Genomic DNA, 27,925 nt, shown 5'->3' on the forward strand with positions numbered 1-27,925 from the left:
AAGAAAGGGGAGCCGTAACCCTGCAGATGCGAAAGGAGAGCTGCAATTTGAGGTCTGATATGATGGTAACAAGAGGAAATAAACTTTTGAAGATGGAAGCTCGGCCTGAATTGGAAAGTGAAAGATGGAGAGATCTTCTTATGTGGAGATCAGATGACCCTAGGATTACAAATTTGATTCAGGTGGAAGTTGGAGCTTTGGGGACATTTGGATTTGAAAGGAGAATGAAACAAGATTTGGAATACCCCATAGGCCTTATTTTCAAGCACGGAGGTTTGGCTGGAAGGAATGTGGATGCTGTTGGGTTGGAGCTTCCCCGAGATTTGGCTTTCAATACTAAGGACTATCAAAAAGACTGGCAGAGGGGACATGAGAGAGACTTGAGAGCCTCTGATGTAAGATCTCCGGGCTGATGGCTTCTTGAGATTGATGGACTTATGTTGGGGACTGAAACCGGGAAGGGGTTATGGGTGGAATGGAAATTGGGAACTCAAAGGGTATATAATATAAACTTGCTTTTTTGTTTTGTTTAAGAGTTGGGAAATTCGTGGAAGGGAATTTTTTTTCGACCTTAGAGAAACGTCTCAAGAATAAGTATTGATATATAGGTTTGGATGAGAGTTAAGACTGGATAAAGTAAAAGTGGTTTTTTAAAATAAATTAAATTACTTAAATGAAAATAAGGTTGGAAGGATTTGCAGAAATAATGATTTGAACTAGAATACAAAAAGGGGAGGTGTGAGGAAGTCAAGGAGATAAGTAAAGGAAGAAAGTTATGCAAAGGTTTAATCTGGTCTTTTTTCTTTTTTTTCAAGTGAGGGTATTTTTTTGTTGTTGGTGGTGTATTTTTTTTGTATTGTGTATTTTTCCTCTTTTTTCCCTTTCATTTTGTAACTTTTAAACTTTGAATAAATATTATTTTTTTAAAAAAAAGACAACTCAGCATAGAAGGTTCCTCCAGGGTTCAGTGTTACTTGGGAGCTGGTGAAACTGGATCTTAAGGGTTCTTGAGACATCTCCAAAGGATTGTGATTGGTATCCAGACCCTAACACTATAAAGCCAAGGTGTCCCCACTGAGCAGTTTATCAACCCTGCTGACCGCTGGGGAAGACCTGAAGGAAATGATTTGCCCCCAACGTTAATTCCTTTCTTCCTCCGCTGCTGCTGCTGCTGCTGCCCACACTAAAGGAATGTCTGGATGAAATCCCAGGGATGCTTGGCTCCTATTACAAAGAGATCCAGTTGATATTCTAGAAAAAAAGTGTGGCTAAGATTCTGAGTCACAATCGTGGCTGAGAAATACAGCCAGGGAATATGAAACTGATTTGAAGATTGATTTCTTCTTTACACTTTATTATTATTATTATTATTATTATTATTATTATTATTATTATTATTATTACATTCAGGTGGACACACCACGGGTTTCATCTTCTTTCTATTCTTTCCCAAAATCAGTGTTATTCACCTTTAATACTCACCTTTTTCAGTGTCGCACATATTTTTATCTTGTGATCTTCATATGAAGAGAGGTATAAAATTTAATAAATAATTCCCACTTGGAGCAGAGCTATAATATCCAGAAGCCCTAGGCCACCCATGGCAAAGGAGGAAGAACAGTGAGAGAGGCCTGGACAGGGAATCTCCGCTAAGATAAGCCAGTGTCAGGAGGCAGGTGCGAGACCTGGTTGCATATAATTATTATAAATCATAATTGGGGTGGGTGTCTCAATCTGGCCTTCCCAGCGGTCAGGCTCCAGCTGCTTTCCTTCTGCATCTCCAGCTCTCTCCATTCAAAAATGCAAGGCTGAGAGATGGAGGTCCAACCCCAAGAACATTCTCCAACTGAGCACCAAGCCTTGTCACTAGACTTATATATGGGTTTCCCAAAATGGTCACTATGCACCTCCTGAGGCCAAAGGGACTGTGCAGGTGATGAATAAAGATCTAGACGTCGAAGGAGACAAAATGTGGCCCAAGGGTTGGAGGATTATAGTGCAGCGAATGAAGAACTTCATGATGAACTTAGGACCCTGATGAATATTGGCCAGGTTCATGGAACATAGAGCAGCTCCCGCTCCTGTGAGAAACCACTTTTTATAAAACGTAAACCCCACAGTTGAAACATATTCTAAGATAATGCTGATTCACTAACAATAATTAAGGGTTATGGAAGGCTGATGATGCATTACCATTATTTAACATTATTTCATCTGTCTTTCCTAAAAAATTTGGAACATATGGAGGACAGGAAAGAATGTACGAGACGTCAAAATAAGAGCAGGTGCTAACTGATGTGTGTAATATTCCTTTGTTCTCTTACTAGGTTTCCTTTCGCCCCGCTCCTCCCTGTTGAAAGAAGACAATGGAGAAGGCATTCAAAATTCTGGAGGGCCATGTCCAATGGGAATAACGAAGAAACCATATAAATTCATGGAATGTGAAAAGAGAGAGGAGAAACAATTTGAAAGTATGGAGTGTGGGAAGAGTTTCACTGACAGTGGAACACTTGGAAAACATCAACGTACTCACACTGGAGAGAAACCATTTAAATGCATGGAGTGTGGAAAAAGCTTTGGTTGGAGTTCAAACCTTCGTATACATAAACACACTCACACGGGGGAGAAACCATATAAATGTAAGGAGTGTGGAAAGAGCTTCAGTCAGATTGGACACCTTAGAAACCATCAACGAACCCACACAGGGGAAAAACCTTATAAATGTATGGAGTGTGGAAAGAGCTTCACAGATAGTGGAACATTTAGAAAACATCAACAGACACACACGGGCGAGAAACCATTCAAATGCATGGAATGTCTAAAGAGCTTCAGTCAGAGTGGATACCTTAGAATCCATCAACGGATTCACACAGGGGAGAAACCATTTAAATGTTTGGAGTGTGGAAAGAGTTTCAGTACGAATAGAGGACTGAATATTCATCATAAAACTCACACTGGGGAAAAACCATTTGAATGTATGGAGTGTGGGAGGAGCTTCATTGATAACCGAAGCCTTAGAATCCATCATCAAACTCACACAGGGGAAAAACCATATAAATGTATGGATTGTGGAAAGAGATTCAGTCACAGTGAAACACTGAGAAAACATCAACGGACTCACACAGGGGAGAAACCATTTAAATGCATGGAATGTGGAAAGAGCTTTATTGATGGTACAGCACTTAGTATCCATCATCAAACTCACACAGGGGAAAAACCATTTGAATGTATGGAGTGTGGAAAAAGCTTCACTTGTAGTGGAAAACTTAGAATCCATCAACGGACTCACACAGGGGAAAAACCATTTGAATGTATGGAGTGTGGAAAGAGCTTCACTTCTAATGGAGCAGTAAGAAGACATCAAAGGATTCACACAGGGGAGAAACCATTTAATTGCATGGAGTGCGGTAAGAACTTCACTGATCGTCAAACACTTAGAATCCACCATCGAATTCACACAGGGGAAAAACCATATAAATGTGTGGAGTGTGGAAAGAGCTTCAGTCGGAGTGGTGATGTAAGAAGACATCAATGGACTCACACGGGGAAAACCATTAAAATGCATGGAATGTGGAAAGAGTTTTATTGAGAGGAGAGATCTGAGAACCCATCATCGATCTCACACTGGGGAGAAACCATTTAAATGCACCGAGTGCGGAAAGAGCTTCAGTCGCAGTGGAACACTTAGAAAACATCAATGGACTCACACAGGGGAGAAACCATTTAAATGTAAGGAGTGTGGAAAGGGCTTCACCAATGCTGGAAATGTTAGAAGACATCAACGGACTCACACGGGAGAAACTATTTAAATGTATGGAGAGTTGAAAGAGTTTCTTTCAGAGTGGAACCCTGATTTCACACACAGGAAACTTAGACGACATCAACAGACTCACTCGGGGACAAGCAAATAAATGTATGGAGTGTGGAATGAGCGTCAGTAGAAGTGGAAACCTTGGCATACACCAGCAAACTCAAAGAAGGAAAACCACTTACGTATATGGAGTGTACATAGAGCTTCAGTCCTGATCTTCCTACAAAGCATCAATGGACTCGCAAGGAGGAAAAGCTTTAAGAGTTGAAACCCTACAATCCACAAACAGTAAATCATAAATGGATTGAATGGAAGGAGTGTGGGAAGTGTTTCAATTGCTTTATATATAGATAATTTTATTAATACAGTGGTACCTCGGGTTACATATGCTTCAGGTTACATACGTGTCAGGGAACTGCCATCAGTGCCGGAGGGAGAGAGCAAGCTCCAGAGGGATTCCAAAGAGCCTTCCAAGATGGGGAGAGGCAGCCCATCTTCTGGGGAAGAGAATCAGCATAGAACCAGTGGAGAAGGGGGGCAGATGGGGGAATCGGCGAGGCGGTCCCATGACTCCTTGCCGGGGACCAGCGGGGAGAGCACGGGTCCTCTGCTGCCCACACCCTCCTTGCGCAGAAGGCTTCCGCGCAGAGAGAGTAGGAGGAGACTAGGCGTCAAAGAGCTTCTTTGCTGGAAGAAGTTTAAGAAACGCCCACTGACGGATTCTGCCAGCCATTGAGACAGCCACGGGTGAGTGGCTGTCCGGACAGAAAAGGTTCACTCAGGCAACCCAGCCAGGTGTTTGCACCGGCTTGCACATGAGCAACCCCTAGAACCATTACAATACGCTTCAGGTTAAAGACTCCCCTAACCCAGAAATAGTGCTTCAGGTTAAGAACTTTGCTTCAGGATGAGAACAGAAATTGTGCTCCGGCGGTGCAGCAGCAGGAGGCCCCATTAGCGGTGCTTCAGGTTAAGAACAGTTTCAGATTAAGAATGGACCTCCGGAACGAATTAAGTACTTATCCTGAGGTACCACTGTATATAATTTTATTTATAAATTGTGTTCAAAAATAGCATTCACTTCTGGGTTGTTGGCATTTGAAATCCCCAAACATTCGACTTCTGAAGCGTTCTACAACCGAGATTCCACTGAGAATCCAGCAATAGTGTGTTGTCCAACGATATCCATTCTTTTAACTAACACAAAGAGGCTGCCTCGTAGTAGAAAATCTAGCAGTGCGAAGCCACCTCTATTTTTAGTATCTACCAAAATTTTATACTTTATTCTTGGTGTTTTCCCCCTGCCAGAGTAATCATGAAATTTCTCTTTGCCATTCGTTAAAGAAGCTTGTAATATTTATTATTGGTATCATTTAGAATAAAAACAGTATCTTAGGTAAAACATTTCTCTTTATGGTTGAAATCCTTCGTAAAAGTGATAGTTCCATCCTCCCCTATATTTCCAAATGTTTTTAACATTTTTTGATACTCTAATGTAATTGGAATATGTTGTAATTCAGTGTTTTTCAAATAATTATAATAATAATAATAATTTATTATTTGTACCCCGCCCATCTGGCTGGGTTTCCCCAGCCACTCTGGGCGGCTTCCATAAAAACCAGAAATACACTAAAATATCACAGATTAAAAACTTCCCTGAACAGGGCTGCCTTAAGATGTCTTCTGAATGTCAGGTAGTTATTTATCGCTTTGACATCTGATGGGAGGGCGTTCCACAAGGCGGGTGCCACTACCGAGAAGGCCCTCGGTAATAATAATAAACCCTTAAGGTAAGGGTTTATTATTATTAAATAAGGTAATAAGGTAAATTAAATAAGGTAATAAACCCTTATTTAGTCTCCATCTATACCATGAACTCTTTTCACCCCTCATTATCATCCATTTTGAGTTTTGATCTGATATAGTTCTTGGCTGGATCTCTACAGTCTTTAATCCTGTAGGCAGTTCCTTCAATATCCAGATCATGTTTCTTCTTCCCGCAGAATCCTTTGAATCAGAAGAACATGTTTACTCTTGTTCTAATGGGGGTCTAAATCTCCAAGCATCTGGGTTGGCAAACTAAGGCCTGTGGGCCGGATCAGGTGCAATTGTCTTCTAGATCCGGCCTGCGGACAGTCCAGGTATCGCCGCGTGGATTGCCAGCACGCACGTTCTTTCCCTCTCCCTCACCCGGCGGCGCTTTTCTCCTCAGGGACAAGCAATCTTGTCCCACACCGGGTGCCATCAACGGGGGGAGTCGGCTCACCCGCCTGCCTGCCTCAGAAGGGTGGCGCTGGGAAGGGGGGGTGACGCTGGCTACCGGCTGCTGCTGAGTTTTCCTCCTGCTCCTCCTCCCTCTCCCTCAGTCCGCCCTTCCTTCCTTTTCTGTGCCCCTTTTCCATGCCGCTTCCTCACGCGCTTTCTTCGTCACCCCCTCCCTCCTTCATTCCTCCCATGGCGTTCAGGCGGTTTGTTTCAGTGGCCGCAGCTGCCAGTTGCGGGTTGGGAAGCAGCAGCAGTTGGTGGGTAAATGCTCTGGCAATGCCCCCGTTCCCCTGCTTCTGTCCATGGCTCTGCTGGGGCTTCTGCTTCTGTCTTCACCGGCCAACGCAGCCTCCAACCTGCCCTGGCACCTGGCTGGAGAAGCCCAACTGGGGCTATTGGGATGACAACTGGGACAGGTATAGCCAAACATCTTCAGGCCTCTTTGCAGGCGGGCCAAAATCGCTCATTTCCCCCCGAAATATAGTCCGGCCCCCAACAAGGTCTGAGGGACAGTGGACTGGCCTCCTGCTGAAAAAGTCTGCTGACCCCTGATCTAGTAGATCCATTGTTGTAACCATAATAATAATAATAATAATATAATAATAATATCATCTTTATTGTCATTGACCCCTCTCAGGGACAACGAAATTTACTTGGCTGCTCCATCCACCCAGGTAGGGCACTCCACTCAAAATCAGAACAACTATAAAAACACTAATTAAAACAATACAGTATAATACAGCAAGGAAGATTAGATGACTTTCAAAGTCCAGGTTTCCCATTCAGGGCCAAGATCGCTCTGGAGAAGAAGCTGTTCTTGAGACGGCTCGTTCCTGTCTTCATCGTCCTGTATCTCCGTCCCGACGGCAGGAGCTCAAAGAGACAGTGACCAGGGTGCGATGGATCTTTTACTATGTCCAGTGCCTTCCTATGGCACCTTGTGGCATAAATCTGCTCTAAGGTGGAGAGTGGGCAGCCAACAATGCTCTCTGCTGCCTTCACAACTCTGCACAACCCCATCCTGTCCTGGGTAGTACAGCTTCCGTACCACACACATAAGCCATAAGTGAGCACGCTCTCAATGGCACAGTGATAGAAGGCAAGCAGCAGTTTCTGCGGAAGATGGTTTTTCCTTAGGATTCTCAAAAAGTACAGTCTCTGCTGCGCCTTCTTCACAAGCCCCCTTGTGTTGACACTCCAGGACAGATCCTCTTGTAATTCACTACCCAAAAATCTGAACGTTGTTACCCTCTCCACACAGACCCCATCAATCAGAAGTGGCTGGACATTGCTCTTCTGTCTCCTGAAGTCCACCACAAGCTCCTTTGTCTTCCTTGTATTTGTGAGCAAGTTGTTAGCTCTGCACCACTCTTTGTCAGCCGCTCCCCCTCATCTCTATAGTCCGTTTCACCCTCCCTTTCAGGAATGAGCCCAATCACGGTTGTCTCATCTGCAAATTTGACAACCCTATTACTAGGGTGAGCAGCGACACAATCGTACGTGTAGAGAATATAAAGGAGCGGACTAAGTACGCATCCCTGTGGTGTTCCTGTGCTAGTCTTAAGCGTATTAGAGGTATAAGGGCCCAGCCGAACCCTCTGGGGGCGGTCTGACAGAAAGTCCGATATCCACCCACAAAGTGATAACAGAAGCCCCAGATCTTCCAGTTTAGACACCAGACGTTGTGGTAGAATGGTATTAAATGCCGAGCTGAAATCTAAAAAAAGCAAAACAAAATAAAAAAATTCCTTCCAGTAGCACCTTAAAGACCAACTAAGTCAGTTCTTGGTATGAGCTTTCGTGTGCATGCACACTTCTTCAGATACACTGAAACAGAAGTTTCCAGACCCTTCTATATAGTGAGAAGGTGGGGAGGGGTATTACTCAGAAGGGTGGTGGGAATGGGTGATTGGCAGATAGCTGTGATGAGCCTGTTGACGACTCTTAACGACTGCAATAGGTCTTACAGGAAAAAGCAAGGGGTGAGAAGGTGAAAAATGGCTTTGTCATGTATAATGAGATAAGAATCCAAGGTCTTTGTTCAGACCAGGTCTCTCCGTGGTTTTGAGTTTGGTGATAAGTTGTAATTCAGCAGCTTCTCTTTCCAGTCTATTTCTGAAATTCCTTTGTAACAGAACAGCTACTTTGAGATCTTGTATAGAATGTCCTGGGAGATTGAAGTGTTCTCCTACTGGTTTCTCTGTCTTGTGATTCCTGATGTCCGATTTATGTCTGTTTATTCTTTGGCGTAAGGTTTGGCCTGTTTGTCCAATATAGAGAGCTGAAGGACACTGTTGGCATTTGATGGCATACACAATGTTAGACGATGAGCAATTAAATAGTCCCGAGATGGTATGTGTGATGTTGTTGGGGCCAGTAATGGTGTTGTCCGGGTGTATGTGGCAGCAAAGTTGGCATCTGGGTTTATTGCAGGCTCTGGTGCCAGTGTCCGTGTTAAGTCTGGTTGTAGTATTATTGTGGGTTAGGAGTTGTTTAAGATTGGGTGGCTGTCTGTAGGCAATGAAAGGTCTTCCTCCCAGAGCTTGAGAAAGAGAACTGTCATTGTCCAGGAGAGGTTGTAGATCTCTGATGATGCGTTGTACTGTTTTAACTTGGGAGCTGTATGTGATGACTAGAGGTGTTCTGTTATTTTCTTTTTTGGGTCTGTCTTGCAGCAAGTTCTCTCTGGGTATCAGTCTGGCTCTGTTGATCTGTTGTCTAACTTCATCTGCTGGGTATTTTAGTTCTAAAAAGGTTTGCTGTAGATCTCTTAGGTGAGAGTCTCTGTCTGTAGAATTGGAACAGATGCGGCTGTAACGTAGTGCCTGGCTATATACAATGGACTGTTTGGTATGTTTGGGATGGTAGCTAGAGGCATGTAGATATGTTTGTCGGTCAGTTGGTTTACGGTATAAGGTGGTGTCTATGCGCCCATCCTGTATTTTTATAGTAGTGTCCAAAAAATGTATTTATTGCATAGATTGATTCATTGTTAGGTTGATTGTGGGGTGAAAATCATTGAATTTCTGGTGGAAGGTGTCCAGGGTCTGTTGACCATGTGTCCAGATGATAAAAATATCGTCAATGTATCGCAGGTACAAGAGAGGTTTGAGTGGGTAGGAGTTTAGGAAACGTTGTTCTAAATCTGCCATGAAGATGTTGGCATACTGTGGGGCCATGCGGGTGCCCATTGCTGTGCTGCTGATCTGAAGGAACAGGTCATCACCGAATTTGAAGTTGTTGTGGGTAAGGACAAATTGGCAGAGTTTGGTAGCAAAGTCCGCTGTGGTTTTATCTGAAATGGTGTTCCTTATAGCTTGTAAACCATCGTTGTGTGGGATGTTGGTATACAGAGATTCCACATCCATAGTAGCTAGTATAGTATTGTTAGGAAGATTATTTAAAGATTGTATTTTCCTCAGGAAATCTGTGGTGTCACGTACATAGCTGGGAGCACTGATGGCATATGGTTTCAGAACAGAGTCCATATAACCGGAGACACCCACTGTAATAGTGCCAATACCTGAAATGATGGGGCATCCTGGATTTCCTGGTTTGTGTATTTTAGGTAGAAGATAGAAAGTTCCTGGTCGAGGTTCTGTTGGTGTGTTTGTGAGGATCTGTTCTTGGATGTGTGGGGGTAGCTCCTTAACAATCTTGTTCAGTTCTTTTTTGTATTCTTGTGTGGGGTCTGAGTCCAATTTTATGTAAAAGGCGGTATTGGAAAGTTGTCTGTGAGCCTCCTGAATGTAGTCAGTTTTGTTCATGATGACGACAGCTGTCGTCATCAGAGAGAGAGCTGCCATTAAGCGCTGGCGCCGACCGGAAGACCTGATTTTACCAGTTTGTCCCCAGGAATCCCTGGGGTCGTGGGGCGCCTGGCTGGGTCCCTTTTGGGTGGGGAAACGGAGAGAGGGAGTCCATGGAAGGGTTAAAGGAAGGGAGAGGAGCCTCGACAGAGACCCCTCCCCTTCCAGCACCACTGACCCCCACCCCCATCACCCAGCCTCCCTGCTGAGGGTGTTGGCTGTCCCAGATCATCTGTATTCACTACGACTTATCTCCATACTTTGGATTGTCCTGAATACCACCAATTATAGCCCAGCGCAAACCCAAAAGTCCTGCTAGGATGCATCTTGGCTTCCCTGCTGATGAAACTGAGTGTGTGATGATTGATGATATTTTTATTTATCCGTTTCGGGCCCCTAAGTAGTAGCAGCTGCCAGGACATTGTCCTGTTCGCCTCTGTATAGTTCCAGCCTTATTTCAGACATTGTGGTAGATTGCAATCAGATTGCAATCAGGGTGGATTTGATATAAATCAAATTGATTTCAACATTTCTGCTGTAATTTATTGGAAGGAGAAAAATAATCATTTCCTTAATAACAACTTAAGCACTTTATTTAACTAAAACAATAATATTATAGCATGCTGGTAAAAATATTTTTTTAATAAAAAACAACAACCAAGCAGACTGAGTTTTAGCGCACATGAAAAACTCAGAACTTGTGGATTTCACCACCTCCACTACCAGCCACCCCTTTGGATTGGCTTCTGCATCCAGGTGCCTATTCTGTACGGTTAAGTGTTAGTGCGGTTGTTGGAACCCAGTGGGATTGGGAAGAGGTTGCCAGCCCTGAAGAGCCTTCAGCGCTTGCCTCAACTCTGACTTGCACAATTATTACACAAAGACCCCAAGATGTGTGGAGTATTCTGCTCACAAGGTTGCACTTTCGTTTTTACTGCTTCACACTTGGCTACTTGTGCAGATCTCTTCCACTGCAAACCATCTATACATTGAACCTCTTGTAACTTAGAATTTAAGGGGTTGATTCTGTGTATATAAATCTGCAAAGGAACAATGGGATTAAGGTTTCCTCTCAACTCTGTATGTTTATTTTATAACATTTTTCCTGTGAAGAAAAGGCATGTTATCTCTGCAGACACAAATTCACACTTTTGAGAATGGCAAAAACAAGCATCTGTGACAATATCTTTTCATTAGAAAAACTTCCCCAAATAATCTTACAGAATTCCCCCACCTCCCGCAGGAGCCGCACGCTCCTTAAAGGGTGCACAGCTCCTGTGGGCTTTTGCGGGAGGTGGGGAATACTCCCAGAGCTTGTCAGGGCTGGCGGGGGAAGCCCGGGATGAAGGCTCGATGCTGCCCTGCGGAGGCTTCGCAGGCTACCCCAGAAGCCAGAACAGCTAGAGAGAGTGCTGCACAGTGCTCCCTCTAGCTGTTTTAGCTTCTGCCTTAGTGGCGCAAAGCCTCCGCAGGGCACCAGGGAGCTCTGCTCAGCGCTCCCTTTAAATGATATTTTTCTTCTTGAATTCCCCCTCTAGAAACTAGGTGCCCCTTATGATCAGGTGCGCCTTATGGAGCGAAAAATACGGTAGGTAGGAGAAAATAACAGAGGCCACCCAGAGTATATGGAGAAGCAAAGTGGCTAGTAGGCCTGATCTTTATTGCAACAGTGTCCCCCCTCCTCACCACAACCAGGAGGGAGGTGTGCAAGGCCTTATATAGTCTTTTGAAATTGCCCACCCAAGACCCCCCCCCCCAATATCATACAGAAGGAGACTGTCTACATCACAGGAGGCGGTCTACAGCAGAAAACCTGTCCCCAAGGATACCTGTTAATGGTCACTACCTGCATTACCTGGGAAGCCTGGCCATTCTTTTGTGATGGCAAATACTTTAGTTCCTGAATCCAGGTCACAGGCCCACCCTGTTCATCCCTCCTTAAGGCAATTCCGCCAATTCCGTAACATTAGCAAAGCCCAAGTTCAAACACCAGCCCCTATTTAAAAGAGGCCTCCGTAATTTCGACACTGGACTGCCCTTTAGGGTTGCCGTAAGTTACTCTTCCAAGTCCCAAAAGCTTGCAGCAACTCCGGTCTGTTTTGCAGGGCTGTTGTAACGGGGACACCCTATGCCCAGGGCAGCCCAAAGTGACGTATAACCAATCCTTGTTTTGTTGTTGTTGTTGTTGTTGTTGTTGTTGTTTTCCACGGTGAGACTCCAAGGTCTTCTGTGTCATGTTTCCTGTGCAGTGGACGCTCAGGTTGCAAATGTGATCCGTGCGGGAGGCACATTCACAACCCGCAGCGCCGCGCCTGCGTATTTGTGGGTTGCAATTTGGTGCTTCTGCACATGTGCAAAGAGTGATTTAGTGGTTCTGCACATGCGCGAAAACTGGAAGTAACCTGTTCTAATACTTCCGTGTTTGGCGCGGTGCGCAAAACCGAAAACACACAACTCGAAGCGTCTGTAACCCAAGGTATGATTGTATTTTGGAAGGCAGCGGGAAGGCTGTTCTCAGGGCCTGCTCCACCGTGAGGGAGACTGAGGCAGCCCCCTCAGGCAGCAGATGCAGGGAGGCGCAAGGAGGGGACGGAGCTGAGTCCCATTTGGCCAGCCCTGATTTAACCCTCTATCCCAGGCATAGGCACCTTAAGGCCCATGGGCCGGAAGTTTGGAAAAACTTTAAAAAGTATAGGAACTCACATTAGGTGGTCAAAAAATAGTAATTGAAACAAAATGCTTATAAAAATAAGATAATTACTTAACATTTAGCTTCTATTACACATTATATCCACATAAGTCAATAGAAAAAGTATAAAGAGATGATGTTCAAGATGTGCCCTTTGGGAAATTTGGTTTTGGCAACCGCGAAACAACATCCTTGAAATCAACACTTGCAATGCGGAAGCAAACATACAAGATCCTGGTTTTTTCCTGAGATATGACACTTGTTTAGAGATTATTGTACACTAAGCGGGGCACTTTTATACATATCAATGCGTCCCATGTCTTAGTGTATCAAAGTGCCCCAATGGACATTTTCAATGTCAACTAGCAATTGTTAATAAAACCACTGAACTTATTTGAAAATCACGTGTAATCCTGATTACTAAGTGGAATAACTTACCTTTGGTATTTTTAAATCTTAACTAAATGACGTAAAAAAGTGTTGGAACACTTTTACATTTCACATAATTTTTTAGTTGGTTCTTTCGTCAAATGCCAACGGCTAAACTGGCGGGCAGCACAGTCACAACTGTTCTACTCACACATGTATAGACACATTTTGGTGATGTCGCAACACGAATACCATTTCTCGATATTGAAATATTGTTGGTGTGTCAATGTGCCCCGCCTCCCCCATTCCGCATTTTCAGAGGAGGGGGAAGAAGGGGAAAGTGTGTCCCACCAGATAAGACTCCCATCCTCCCTGGCCATGGGACATCCTTGCTTGGGCAGGTGGTACTTTGAGTCCAACCACATCTGGAGGGCCAGAGGTGCCTCAACTCAGCATAGAAGGTTCCTCTAGGGCTCAGTGTTACTTGGGAGTTGGTGGAACTGGATCTTAAGGGTTCTTGAGACATTTCCAAAGGATTGTGATTGGTATCCAGACCCTAACACGCTAAAGCCAAGGTGTTCACACTGAGCAGCTTATTAGCCCTGCTGGCCGCTGGGGAAGACCTTCTGAAGGAAATCATTTCCCCCAAAGTTAATTCCTTCCTTCCTTCCTCCGCTGCTGCTGCTGCTGCTGCCCACACTAAAGGAATGTCTGGATGAAATCCCAGGGATGTCTGCCTCCTATTACAAAGAGATACAGTTGATATTCTAGAATAAATTGTGGCTAAGATTCTGAGTCACAATCGTGACTGAGAAATACAGCCAGGGAATATGAAACTGATTTGAAGATTGGTTTCTTCTTTACGCATTATTATTATTATTATTATTATTATTATTATTATTATATTACATTCAGCTGGACACACCACTGGTTTCACCTTCTTTCTTTTCTTTCCCACAATCAGTGTTATTCACCTTTAACACTCACCTTTTTCAGTGTCACACATATTTTTATCTTGTGATCTTCAAATGAAGAGAGGTATAACAATTTACTAAGTAATTCCCAGTTGGAGCAGAGCTAGAATATCCAGAAGCCCTTGGCCACCCACGGCAAAGGAGGAAGAACAGTGAGAGAGGCCTGGACAGGGAATCTCCGCTAAGATAGGCCAGTGTCAGGAGGCAGGTGCGAGACCTGGCAGCATATACCGTATTTTTTGCTCTATAACACGCACCCGACCATAACACGCATGTAGTTTTTAGAGGTGGAAAATCCGTAGGCATGCCACCCATAGGCATTCCCTCCATAACACGCACAGACATTTCCCCTTACTTTTTAGGAGGAAAAAAGTGAGTGTTATGGTGCAAAAAATATGGTAATTATTATAAATCATAATTGGGGTGGGTGTCTCAATCTGGCCTTCCCAGCGGTCAGGCTCCAGCTGCTTTCCTTCTGCATCTCCAGCTCTCTCCATTCAATAATGCAAGGCTGAGAGATGGAGGTCCAACCCCAAGAACATGCTCCAACTGAGCACTCCTTCAACCGACCACAAGCACCAAGCCTTGTCACTAGACTTATATATGGGTCTCCCAAAATGGTCAGTATGGACCTCCTGAGGCCAAAGGGACTGTGCAGGTGATTAATAAACATCTAGAGGTCGAAGGGGACAAAATGTGGCCCAAGGGGTGGAGGATTATAGTGCAGAGGATGAAGAACTTCATGATGAACTTAAGACCCTGATGAATAGTGGCCAGGTTCATGGAACATAGAGCAGCTCCCCTTTCTTGTGAGAAACCACTTTTTATAAAACATAAACCCCACAGTTCAACCGTATACTAAGATAATACTGCTTCATTAACAATAATTAAGGGTTATAAAAGGCTGATGATGCATGACCATTATTTTACATTATTTCATTTGCCTAAAAATTTGGAACATATGGAAGACAGGAGAGATTGTACAAGACGTTAAAATAAGAGCAGGTCTAATTGATGTGTGTAATATTCCTTTGTTCTCTTCTTAGAAAACAAATAGGATTTTCTCCCTACCCCACCCCATCGAAAGAAGACAATGGAGAAGGCAATCAGAATTCTGGTGGGCCATGTGAAATGGGAATAACGAAGAAACCATTTAAATATATGGAGTGTGAAAACAGAGAACATAAACAATTTGAAAGTATGGAGTTTGGAAGGAGCTTCACTGACAGTGGAAACCTTAGAAAACACGAACGGAGTCACACAGGAGAGAAACCATTTAAATGCATGGAGTGTGGAAAGAGCTTCAGTCAGAGTGGATGCCTGAATGCACATCATCAAACTCACACTGGGGAGAAATCATTTAAATGCATGGAATGTGGAAAGAGCTTCACAACTAGCAGAAGCCTTAGAATTCATCAACGGAGTCACACAGGAGAGAAACCATTGAAATGCATGGAGTGTGGAAAGAGCTTCAGTCGAAGTGGACACCTTAGAATTCATCAACGGAGTCACACAGGAGAGAAACCATTTAAATGCATGAAGTGTGGAAAGAGCTTCACTACTAGCGGAAACCTTAGAATTCCTCAACGGAGTCACACAGGAGAGAAACCATTTAAATGCATGGAGTGTGGAAAGAGCTTCAGTCAGAGTGGATGTCTGAATGCACACCATCAAACTCACACTGGGGAGAAATCATTTAAATGCATGGAATGTGGAAAGAGCTTCACAACTAGCAGAAGCCTTAGAATTCATCAACGGAGTCACACAGGAGAGAAACCATTTAATTGCATGGAGTGTGGAAAGAGCTTCACAACTAGCGGAAGCCTTAGAATTCATCAACGGAGTCACACAGGAGAGAAACCATTTAAATGCATGGAGTGTGGAAAGAGCTTCAGTCGAAGTGGACACCTTAGAATTCATCAACGGAGTCACACTGGGGAGAAGCCATTTAAATGCATGGAGTGTGGAAAGAGCTTCAGTCGAAGTGGACACCTTAGAATTCATCAACGGAGTCACACAGGAGAGAAACCATTTAAATGCATGGAGTGTGGAAAGAGCTTCAGTCAGAGTGGACCCCTTAGAAGACATCAACAGACTCACTTGGGGAGAAGCAAATAAATGTATGGAGTGTGGAAAGAGCTTCAATAGACGTTTACACCTTAGCAAACACCAGCAAACTCAAAAAGGGAAAACCACTTACGTATATGGAGTGTAGATAGCTCTTCAATCCTGATGTTCTTACAAAACATCAGTGGTCTCACAAGGAGGAGAAGCTTTAAGAGTTGAAACCCAACAATCTACCAACAAATAGAAAAAGCAGAAACGATTTGAATGGAAGGAGTGTGGGAAGTTCTTCTATTACTTTATATGTATATAATTTTACATGCACAGACCATCGGCTGTAGGGAGGACTGCAGGGCCTGCTCCCTTCCCAGGCCTTTTCCAACTGGCCCAGGGGGCGTGGCCCAGGCCCTCTCTCCCAGCTATAAAGGGACTCCTGCTGCGGTGAGGCCTCAGACCATCGGCTGTGGGGAGGACTGCAGGGCCTGCTCCCTTCCAAGGCCTTTTCCAAAACAGTAATAGGCAAACTATCCCCAACCCCATCCCCACTAATCCCCCGGCGTACCACCCATTATTCCATCATGCAGCACAAAACCTCCAGATAAAAACCTGGCAAACCAAAGGCTTATATTGCCTAATAGACTTCTACAAAAATAACAAACCTTTGTCAACACAAGAAATACAAGACAAACTAGAAGACACCCAAATGCCCTGGTTAACACAACACCAATTACAAGCCCTCTTAAACAATCCAGTAGTAAAATCAGCAGCAACTAGGCCCCTGACAACCTTCGAAAACCTCCTCCTAACAACAAAGGGAAACAGTAAAGGGATGGTATCTGCAATATACAAAATACGACTCCAAAATCCCACGAACTCCCTAGACACAATCAAAAAAACAATGGGAGGATGACATAGGCTATGAGTTTAACCCCACTCAATGGACCAGAATGTGCTCTAAACCCCAATTTAAATCCATATCAACGAAAAGAAAAGAACTCACTCTGAAGCTCACCTACATGTGGTACCTAACACCAAGAAAACTAGCGCTAATATGCCCAGGAACCTCACCAAAATGCTGGAGAGGGTGTACCTCCACAGGCACATACCTCCAACATGTGGTGGGAGTGCCCCAAAATCCAACTATTCTAGACAATAGCCATACAAGAAATAAGTAAAATAACCAAACAAGTATTAGAAACCACCCCAGAACTGGCCTTAGTAAACATCTTCCAAGACAATAATGGCCACTTACAGCACAAATAACTCATAACAGCATACAAATCAATATGGCTAACCTGATTCAAAAACACCCACCCACCATACTCGCACACGAAAACAAAGTTCACCACAGCCAATCACAAACAAGCAACCGCACCCTAGGCCAATCCCAATTTCTCTCACCACCAAAGGAACACAAGTGAGTAGCAAAGAGAACCCACACAAACGACGCTGACACAAAACCCCACACATTAAGCAAATTAGAAACATTGCTTCCTAAGCCCACCCCCACTCACCTTCCCCCCTCCACCTCTCCCTCCCCCCTTTTCTTCCTAACGTAACCCTAATGTCTCAACAGATGAAACTGACCAATGGAAAATGTAACTTGAAAAAAAAAGACATTGCACATACCTTTGTAAACCAAGAAAACTTTAATAATAATAGTAATAGTAAAAACAGCTCCTACTGTCAGAAAAATTTCCTGTGTGTCTAGTCAAAATCTCCTTCCCTGCAACTTGAAGCCACTGGTTCGAGTCCTGCCCTTGAGGGCAGGAGAAAACAAGCTTGCTCTACCATCTTCCATGTGACAGCCCTTCCGATACTTGAAGATGGCTATCATATCTCCTCTCAGTCTCCTCTTTTCCAGGCTAAACATACCCAGCTCCTTCAACCATTCCTCATCAGGCTTAGTTTCCACAACCTTGATCATCTTGGTTGCCCTCCTCTGCCCACCTTCCAGCTTGTCAACGTCCTCCTTAAATTGTGGCCCATAACTGGACACAGGATTCCAGGTGTGGTCTGACCAAGGCAGAAGAGAGTGGGACTATGACTTCCCTTGACCTAGATGTTGTATTTCTCTTGAAAAATAAAAGTAAGTATCTTGAGAGAACCAGCATGATGTAGTGGTTAAGAGCGGTGGACTCATAATCTGGTGAACCGGGTTCGCGTCTCCGCTCCTCCACATGCAGCTGCTGGGTGACCTTGGGCCAGTCACACTTCTCTGAAGTCTCTCAGCCCCACTCACCTCACAGAGTGTTTGTTGTGGGGGAGGAAGGGAAAGGAGAATGTGAGCCGTACTCCTTCGGGTACTGATAAAGCGGGATATCAAATCCAAACTCTTCTTCCTGGTTATGCCACTAAACAGCCCTTTTATTCCTGATGTCTCCAGAGATAATGTTTTATCTGAACACTTCACATAGCCAAGAATGAGGAGGTGTTGCGACACAATTAATTTATAAAATATAAACAGTATATGAGAGTTTGAATATTAATGTGTATGTATAAGATGCTGTGGCGTTTGCTGAGGCGTTTGCCCGCTCTTTTGGAAATGTCTGTAGAGGGGGAGAGAAAGGGTTAATAGGCAGACCAATAGAAAAGCTGGAGGCGGAGCCTACCTGTTTATAAAAGGGCTTAGCCCCAGGTTGGTTTTAGTGGGTTGGTTGGTTGGTTAAGGCAGTTGGGAAAGCGGGGGAAGGGGGAAAAAGTCGGAAAAACTCGCAAGACATTTCGTCTTGCGAAGCAAGCCCATAGGGAAATTTGTTTTGCGAAGCGCCTCCAAAACGGAAAACCCTTTCATCTAGCGGGTTTTTCGTCTTGCGGGGCATTCGTCTTGTGGGGCACCACTGTATGTCTTAAGTTGGCGGATGGATGGCAGCTAACAGATTGAGGTTGAATCCTGACAAGACAGAAGTACTGTTTTTGGGGGACAGGAGGCGGGCAGGTGTGGAGGATTCCCTGGTCCTGAATGGGGTACCTTTGCCCCTGAATGACCAGATGTGCAGCCTGGGAGTCATTTTGGACTCACAGCTGTCCCTGGAGCCTCAGGTCAAATATGTGTCCAGGGCAGCTGTCTACCAGCTCCATCTGGTATGTAGGCTGAGACCCTATCTGCCTGCGGACTTCCTCGCCAGAGTGGTGCATGCTCTGGTTATCTCCCGCTTGCACTACTGCAATGCGCTCTATGTGGGGCTACCTCTGAAGGTGACGCGGAAACTACAACTAATCCAGAATGCGGCAGCTAGACTGCTGACTGGGAGCGGCCGCCGAGACCATATAACACTGGTCTTGAAAGACCTACATTGGCTCCCAATACGTTTCGGAGCACAATTCAAAGTGTTGGTGCTGACCTTTAAAGCCCTAAATGGCCTCGGTCCAGTATATCTGAAGGAGCGTCTCCACCCCCATCGTTCTACCCGGACACTGAGGTCCAGCACCGAGGGCCTTCTGGTGGTTCCCTCACTGCAAGAAGCCAAGTTACAGGGAACCAGGCAGAGGGCCTTCTCAGTAGTGGCGCCTGCCCTGTGGAACGCCCTCCCACCAGATGTCAAAGAGAACAACAACTACCAGACTTTTAGAAGACATCTGAAGGCAGCCCTGTTTAGGGAAGCTTTTAATGTTTGATGTATTACAGTATTTTAATATTTTTTTGGAAGCCGCCCAGAGTGGCTGGGGAAGCCCAGCCAGATGGGCGGGGTATAAATAATAAATTATTATTATTATTATTATTATTATTATTATTATTATTAAGTCCCATTGAGAAGGACTTCCCCTGCGTGAGTCTGCTGAGGTTTTCTGAGTGTTCCACTAACACAAAGTTTTCAGCTGAATTTGGGGGAACCAACTGATGCATCCATTGTGTTGAGCTGTTTCAATTTCTTTTGTTTGATTTGCTCATGGCAAACAGCTGAAAGTCTGTAAATCTTCATAATAAACCTGATTTGCAATGGGGGTTGAATAATTTGAATGCAACTGTATGTGTTTTATGTTTTTGTTTTTATCTGGTGCTGGTCTACTGTAAGAGAATGTGTGCCCCTAATTTCTACAGTTGTATGTGTGGTTGTAGCTGCTACTATCTTATGCTGGTCTATGATTTCGATCCGATCATAAATCCGTCATTGGTTATGTTGAAAAAGAGGTGTGGTGACAGGCAGAAATCTGAGTCGCAGTCAATCAAACCTACCTTTCATACCTGTGTTCACTGTGACACTTGCTCCCTGAGTCAAGTCAAATGCACCCCTTTGTCTTGCCTGGGATCTCAGATCATGGCCTTAGAGGAAGATTCCTGTGGACATGATTCCTGTGGATTATGGCTGCCCCCAGTAGAATCTCTGAGCCCTCTCCTGTTACTCACACCCCCTCTGATCTGAATAAGCTCAGAATGATGAAAATCAATTACAGGGGTGATTTTTTTTATTTTTATTTTTATTAGATTTTGACATACATATATTTCACAAACATACAAGAGACAAAAAGAAAAAGAAAAAAAAAAGAAAACCTAAAATACATACAACATAAATAACTCAACTTACATTAACTCTACAATAACATTGATCGACTTCCCTTTATCTCGATTTCGGAAAATGTTATCTTATTTATCTATCTGCTGTATCTTTTCCTTAATAAAACTTTTTACGTAGTACGCGTTATCTCATGCCTACTGTGATTTTTGTAAATACATATATATTTCTTATCAACATTTTGATTTTCCCTTTGTCTCTATTTCCATGTATATCCTAAATTTATCCCATTCATTATTAAATTTTGTGCTTTTTTGATTTCTTATTTTCTGTTTCAATTTTGCCAATTCCAAATAATCGAATAATTTAAGTTGCCACTCTTTTAATGTTGGGGTTTTTGATGTTTTCCAGTACTGTGCTATGAGGGTTCTGGCAGCCACTGTTGCGTATTGAAAAAAGGGTTTTGTCTTCTTTTTTGATTTCCTCACCAATTATCCCCAGCAGGAAGGCTTCGGGTTTTTTAACAAACGTATATTTAAGGATTTTTTAAAATTCATTATAGATAGATTCCCAAAAATTTTTAAGAATCTCACACGTCCACCACATATGAATAAATTCGCCCTCCTTGCTCTTACATTTCCAACACAATTTATCACCTGTTCTATAAATTTTGTGCAATTTTACCGGCGTTATGTACCATCTGTACATCATCTTGTACATATTTTCCTTAAGCGTTGTGCATGCCGAGAAGTTCATGTCTTTACACCATAATGCCTTCCATTTGTCAAACTCTATGTTATACCCTAGATCCACCGCCCACTTCACCATCACCTCCTTTACTTCCTCATCCTTGGTGTCCCACTCAAGCAACTGGTTGTACATTTTTGATAGTAATTTTGTTTTACTTTCTATTATTTCAATCTGAAATCTAGATTTCTTCTCACTTATTCCAGTCTTTTTATCTTCCATCCACATTGAATTAATTTGATGGTATTGAATCCAACCAGTCAACTTATTTTTTATTTCTTTTTATTTCTTCATATGAATTCCAACCTTGCAACCTAGTTGCATCAAGAGAAGAAATATGAAACAATTACAGGGGTGATTTTATATGATTCTTTAGAGGTCCGCACCTAGAGGAATAGGCGCAGAGAAAATCTAGGGATTACATTTGATGCAACTGGGTTGCAAGGCTGGAATTCACAATATTGCTGGAACCCAGCGGGCATCCTCTGCTGTGAAACTTGGCTGAGCCCCGTTTGAAGAAGCAACGCTTTGAGAGGTGCAGTAACTGCGTAGCCCTTTCCTTTTTTAGGGGGCGCTGCTTCACAACTGTCAGGAGCCGAGCGCTTCTCATTGGCTAAACGGTCATAGCGGCTGTCAGAACGGAAGCTTCCGATTGGTCCGCGGTTTGGGTGCTGTTGAAATGGTGACTCCTGATTGGCTGGGCTTTTCTAAGGTGTGTGGGGCGGAGGTCTTGAATGGATGTGGTTTTATTTCACGTTATCCCCACCCATTGAAGGGAAGACAAAAGGGGAAACGGCGGGGAAACAGGATTCGTGGTCTGATCTTTGTGAATTCCGGCGAAGAGTCCTCCTCGGTAACATGGCCTTCCCGATTTCCTTTCGTGCAATATAAGGGGGGGGAGGGGGTTGCCCACTGTTGCCCACCCGCCCCTTTGTGAAATCTCCCATCCCCCCCATTGCGCAGAAACTTCCGACACTTCAGGTTCTTTTTGGAACGCGCGCACCCCGGGAGGTAAGGTTGCAGAGCAGTGAAACTCCAGTAAGCTCCACTTCCGAGAGAGGCAAGGAGTTTTGGAGCAAGCCCTGGTCCTTCTGCTGTGTGGAGCCCTATATGCCTCCTGCCCCTTCCCCCAAGTCTGACCCTGACGACACCCCCACCCGAAAGTCATACAGTGGTACCTCGGGTTACATACGCTTCAGGTTACAGACTCCGCTAACCCGGAAATAGTACCTCGGGTTAAGAACTTTGCTTCAGGATGAGAACAGAAATTGCACCGCGGCAGTCAGAGGCCCCATTAGCTAAAGTGGTGCTTCAGGTTAATAATAATAATAATAATAATTTATTATTTGTACCCCGCCCATCTGGCTGGGTTTCCCCAGCCACTCTGGGCGGCTTCCATAAAAACCAGAAATACACTAAAATATCACAGATTAAAAACTTCCCTGAACAGGGCTGCCTTAAGATGTCTTCTGAATGTCAGGTAGTTATTTATCGCTTTGACATCTGATGGGAGGGCGTTCCACAAGGCGGGTGCCACTACCGAGAAGGCCCTCTGCCTGGTTCCCTGTAGCTTTGCTTCTCGTAATGAGGGAACCGCCAGAAGGCCCTCGGCGCTGGACCTCAGCGTCCGGGCAGAACGATGGGGGTGGAGATGCTCCTTCAGGTATACTGGGCCGAGGCCGTTTAGGGCTTTAAAGGTCAACACCAGCACTTTGAATTGTGCTCGGAAACGTACTGGGAGCCAATGTAGGTCTTTCAAGACCGGTGTTATGTGGTCTCGGCGGCTGCCCCCAGTCACCAGTCTAGCTGCCGCATTCTGGATTAGTTGTAGTTTCCGAGTCACCTTCAAAGGTAGCCCCACGTAGAGCGCATTGCAGTAGTCCAAGCGGGAGATAACTAGAGCATGCACCACTCTGGCGAGACAGTCCGCGGGCAGGTAGGGTCTCAGCCTGCGTACCAGGTGGAGTTGGTAGACAGCTGCCCTGGATACAGCATTGACCTGCGCCTCCATGGACAGCTGTGAGTCCAAAATGACTCCCAGGCTGCGCACCTGGTCCTTCAGGGGCACAGTTACCCCATTCAGGACCAGGGAGTCCTCCACACCAGCCCGCCCCCTGTCCCCCAAAAACAGTACTTCTGTCTTGTCAGGATTCAACCTCAATCCATTAGCCGCCATCCATCCTCCAACCGCCTCCAGGCACTCACACAGGACCTTCACCGCCTTCACTGGTTCTGATTTGAAAGAGAGGTAGAGCTGGGTATCATCTGCATATTGATGGACACCCAGTCCAAACCCCCTGATGATCTCTCCCAGCGGCTTCATATAGATGTTAAAAAGCATGGGGGAGAGGACGGAACCCTGAGGCACCCCACAAGTGAGGGCCCAGGGGTCTGAACACTCATCCCCCACCACCACTTTCTGAACACGGCCCAGGAGGAAGGAGCGAAACCACTGTATAACAGTGCCCCCAGCTCCCAGCCCCTCAAGACGGTCCAGAAGGATGTTATGGTCGATTGTATCAAAGGCCGCTGAGAGATCCAGCAGAACTAGGAAACAGCTCTCACCTTTGTCCCTAGCTCGCCGGAGATCATCAACCAGCGCGACCAAGGCAGTTTCAGTCCCATGATGAGGCCTGAATCCCGATTGGAAGGGATCCAAATGGTCCGCATCCTCCAGGCGTGCCTGGAGTTGTTCAGCAACCACGCGCTCAATCACCTTGCCCAAGAATGGAAGATTTGAGACTGGGCGATAGTTGGCCATACTGGCCAGGTCTAAAGATGGTTTTTTAAGAAGCGGTTTGATGACCGCCTCTTTCAGCGGATCTGGGAATGCTCCCTCACAGAGGGAAGCATTCACCACCCCGCAGAGCCCATCGCCCAGCCCTTCCCGGCTTGCTTTTATTAGCCAGGATGGGCAAGGATCCAGGAGACAGGTGGTCGGTTTCACTCGTCCAAGCAGCCTGTCCACATCCTCGGGGGTACTGGATTGAAATCGATTCCATGCAACTTGACCAGACAGAGCTCTAGCACTCTCCCGCCCCAGCCCTGCTCCCACGGTGGTGTCTAGCTCCTTCCGAATATGAGTGATTTTATCTGCAAAAAACTTTGCAAAATCGTTGCAGGAGATCTTGGGGTCTTTACAAAGCCCCGGTGGTAAAGGTGGTTCCGTTAAATTACGAACCACCTGAAAAAGTCTCCTGCTACTATTTTCTGCAGATGCAATAGAGGCGGTGAAGAAAGTCTTCTTCGCCGTCGCTATCGCCACTTGGTAGGCTCGACGTTGAGCTCTAACCTGTGTCCGGTCAGATTCGGAGTGAGTTTTTTGCCACCGACGCTCTAGCCGTCTCAGCGATTGTTTCATCGCCCTCAGCTCCGAAGAAAACCACGGAGCTGTCCGGGCTCCATGCAATCGGAGAGGGCGCTTCGGAGCCAGACAGTCGATAGCCCTGGTTAACTCCGCATTCCAGCGGGCCACCAGGGAATCAGCTGAAAGGCCATGTGATGGCCTGGGATTCCGATTCAGAGGATGAACCAGAGGAATCCCAGCCTGCACAGGAGTCCCCGCTTCCAGGGCCGGCTGAACTGGGGCAAGGCCTAGATGCTGAAGAGCCTGCACCTGTGGCAGAGCACCAGGAGCTGGCCCCAGGTGAAACCCTTCTGGCCCCAGAGGGGCTTGAGGACTCAGTGGCTACAGGTGAGCCTCCTCCAGGGCCCAGTAACCCTTCGGCCTCTCCTGATCTGCAGAGGCTTAGGGCAGAGAGGCGAAGGGAACTGGTTGCTCCCAGGAGGAGTGCTCGCCTTCAGGCCAGAGGAGGCGGGGCTCCTGGGGGCCGGGACCGCCCCTGGCCTTAAAAGAGGATAAAAGCCCAGTCAGCCCGGTCCCAGGTTGCGGGAGCAACGTCGTTGTTGGCTTCGGACCTTCCTGTGTTCCTGATCCCTGCTTGGCCTCCTGTTCCTGACCATCCGGTGCTCCTGTTCCCTGCTCGGCCTCCTGTTCCTGACCATCCGGTGTTCCTGTTCCCTGCTCGGCCTCCTGTTCCAGCGTTCCTGTTCCCCGCCCGGCTCTCCGCCTCGGACCTCACCCCTCTTCGTGTGGACTCTGCTTACGCCCACGGTACTTTACCCCCGGGACCAGCACAGTTTGCTCCCGCCACACCCGCACTCCCCCTTCGTTGGGGTGCGTTCGGGAAGAGCCAGAGGCCATGGCTGACCAGGCGGCTGTGCTGGTGGCTTTGGCCCAGAAGAACCAGGCCTTGACTCACACCGTGCAGCAGCTCAGCGTCGCGGTTACGGCACTTCAGCAGCGCTTGGAAGCCCTACCGGCTCCTGGGGCCGACGCCCCGGCTCCTGGCAAGTACCCAGTGGCTTTGCCCGAGAAATTTGATGGGGCCCCGGCCAGCTTTCCCATGTTCCTCGCCCAAGCCAAGCTGTATATTCAGGGGCGAGCCCGGAACTTCCCTGACGACCGCACCAAGGTGCACTTTTTGATTAGTTTGTTAAAGGACCAGGCGGCCAAGTGGGCGTTGCCGCTACTCAGGCAAGACTCCCCCTTGCTGGCAGACTATACGGGGTTTTGCAATCTTTTGGAGGCCGCGTTCGGCAACCCCCAGAAAGGGAGTCAAGCCAACCGGGCGATTCGGCGGTTGAAACAGGGCAAGTCCACGGTGGCCGCATATACCACGGAGTTTCGGCTGTTGGCACAGGACTTGACCTGGAACGACTCGGCACTGCGGGACCAGTATCTCGAAGGGCTTTCGGACGAGATACTGGACCAGCTGGCCACAATGGAACGCCCCACCACGCTAGACACTCTCATTCAACGGAGTCTACAGATAGACGACCGGCTGGAGGATCGTCGCCAGGCCCGGGGCCGCCGACACCTCCAGTTCTCGGCACCAGTTTCTTCCGGCAGCCCCACGGTCACAACTGAGTTATCGGAGGAGCCTATGCAGCTCGGGGCAGTGCGGCCTCGCCTTTCCCCCGCAGAGAAGGTGCGGCGTCGGGAGGGGAATCTATGTCTCTACTGTGGCGGAAGTGGACACTATGCTCGGTCCTGCCCTGAGAAACGCCAGCCGCAGGGAAACCGCCAACCCCCAGTAGCTGATGGCCCTAGCTACCGGGGGTCCCAAACAGCGCAGAATGGGCCCGCACCAATGGACTTGCAACATCTTATGGTTCCGGTACGTTTATACCCTCCAGGTGGGCCCTGGATTCTTACCCATGCTTTGGTGGATTCAGGAGCAACCCGTTCTTATATGGACGCTGCTTTTGCTGCCCATCATCAGGTGCCACTTCGGAACAAGCCGGAACCGGTCCAGGTGGAAGCAATTGACGGACGGCTTCTACGTTCAGGAGCCGTTACTCAGGAGACCCAGCCCCTGGTCCTGTGTCTCCAGCAGCACCGGGAGTTGCGAACTTTGGACATTGCCTCTATGCCCCGGTTCCCCCTCGTGCTCGGGATGGACTGGCTGGAAGCTCACAACGTTCAGATTGACTGGGTCAAACAGACTGTGCACTTCCCAGACCCATGTTCCCATGCTCAATCCGAGATGCTGGCGGCCGCGCCCACGGAGGAGGCAGCACCCACGCTCCCAGCCGTGTACCAGGACTACCAGGACGTGTTCGAGGAACGGGGGGCAGACCAGCTGCCGCCGCATCGGCCTTTTGACTGCGGCATAGACCTCCAGCCCAGAGCGCCCTTACCAGTGAGTCGCTTATATTCTCTAACAGAGCCAGAGCGCGAGGCTTTGCAGGACTTCTTGCGCAAGAACCTGGAGCGTGGGTTCATTAGGCCTTCCACCTCGCCTACCGCAGCACCAGTGCTCTTTGTTAAGAAGAAATGTGGGGAACTCCGCCCTTGCCATGATTACCGAGCCTTGAACAAAATTACCATCCCAGACCGGTACCCCTTGCCCCTTATCTCGGAGTTGCTGGAGCGGGTGCAAGGGGCACAGGTGTTCACCAAGCTGGACCTCCGGGGGGCCTACAACTTGATTCGGATCCGAGCCGGGGATGAATGGAAGACAGCGTTTGGGACCCGGTACGGGCAGTTCGAATACTTGGTTATGCCTTTCGGTTTGTGCAACGCGCCTGCTGTGTTCCAACGCTACATCAACCACGTGTTCCAGGACTTGTTAGACAAGTACGTGGTGGTGTACTTGGATGACATACTGGTTTACTCCCGTGACCCGGCTCGCCATGAGGGACATGTCCGGACCGTGCTGCAGCGCTTGCGTGAGCACCGTTTGTACGCAAAGCTCAGCAAGTGCGAGTTCCATCAGCGGACTGTGGACTTCCTTGGACACCGGCTCTCTCCAGATGGGGTGCAGATGGACCCTGGGAAGGTGGCAGCGGTTCGAGAATGGGCGGCACCCCGGAACCGCAAGGACCTACAGCGTTTCCTGGGGTTCGCCAACTACTACCGGACCTTCATCGCAGATTATGCTCATCGCACCACCCCGTTGACCCGGCTACTGCGCCCAAAGACGCCGTTTTCCTGGGACAAGGAGGCAGAGGAGGCGTTTCAGGGGTTGAAGGCCTGTTTCCAGAGGGCGCCAATCTTACAACATCCTGACCCCTCTCGACCCTTTGTGGTGGAGACCGATGCCTCCAGTACGGCTCTCGGTGCCGTCTTGTCTCAACAGAATGGACCTGAAGCGCCACTCTTACCCTGTGCCTTCTATTCCCGCCAGCTCCTACCAGCGGAGCGTAACTATACTGTGTGGGAGCGGGAACTACTGGCC

At 46.7% G+C, this 27,925-nt stretch overlaps 3 protein-coding genes across 8 annotated transcripts in view; all 3 read left to right on the forward strand.

Annotated features, from left to right (window-relative positions):
- The window catches only part of LOC309336365 (uncharacterized protein), a gene marked incomplete at its 3' end in the record, with an annotated part of 52,152 nt that extends 48,563 nt beyond the window's left edge, over window positions 1–3,589 (forward strand). Inside the window, exon 2 of the mRNA XM_081851985.1 lies at window positions 2,328–3,589. Coding sequence (XP_081708111.1) covers window positions 2,405–3,589 — 1,185 coding nt within the window. The 5' untranslated portion in view covers window positions 2,328–2,404. The remainder of the gene's footprint in view (window positions 1–2,327) is intronic.
- Window positions 1–4,125, forward strand: part of LOC309334725 (uncharacterized protein) — an 89,656-nt gene extending 85,531 nt beyond the window's left edge. The window contains exon 2 of the mRNA XM_081849337.1: window positions 3,981–4,125. The gene's annotated coding sequence lies outside the window, so the exon portion shown is untranslated. The remainder of the gene's footprint in view (window positions 1–3,980) is intronic.
- Window positions 1–18,661, forward strand: part of LOC309334720 (uncharacterized protein) — a 53,576-nt gene extending 34,915 nt beyond the window's left edge. For 4 of the 6 annotated variants that reach the window (XM_081849321.1, XM_081849324.1, XM_081849322.1 and 1 more), the window contains exon 2: window positions 14,964–18,661. In XM_081849321.1, the coding sequence (XP_081705447.1) occupies window positions 14,964–16,035 (1,072 nt within the window). In that variant the 3' untranslated portion in view covers window positions 16,036–18,661. The remainder of the gene's footprint in view (window positions 1–14,963) is intronic. The other 2 variants (XM_081849326.1, XM_081849325.1) reach the window with 1 other exon arrangement.
- Window positions 18,662–27,925: the final 9,264 nt, after the last annotated feature.

This window comes from Podarcis erhardii (genome assembly GCF_964252035.2).
Source record: "Podarcis erhardii genome assembly, chromosome: 2".
In the NCBI taxonomy this organism is placed as follows: Eukaryota; Metazoa; Chordata; class Lepidosauria; order Squamata; family Lacertidae; genus Podarcis; species Podarcis erhardii.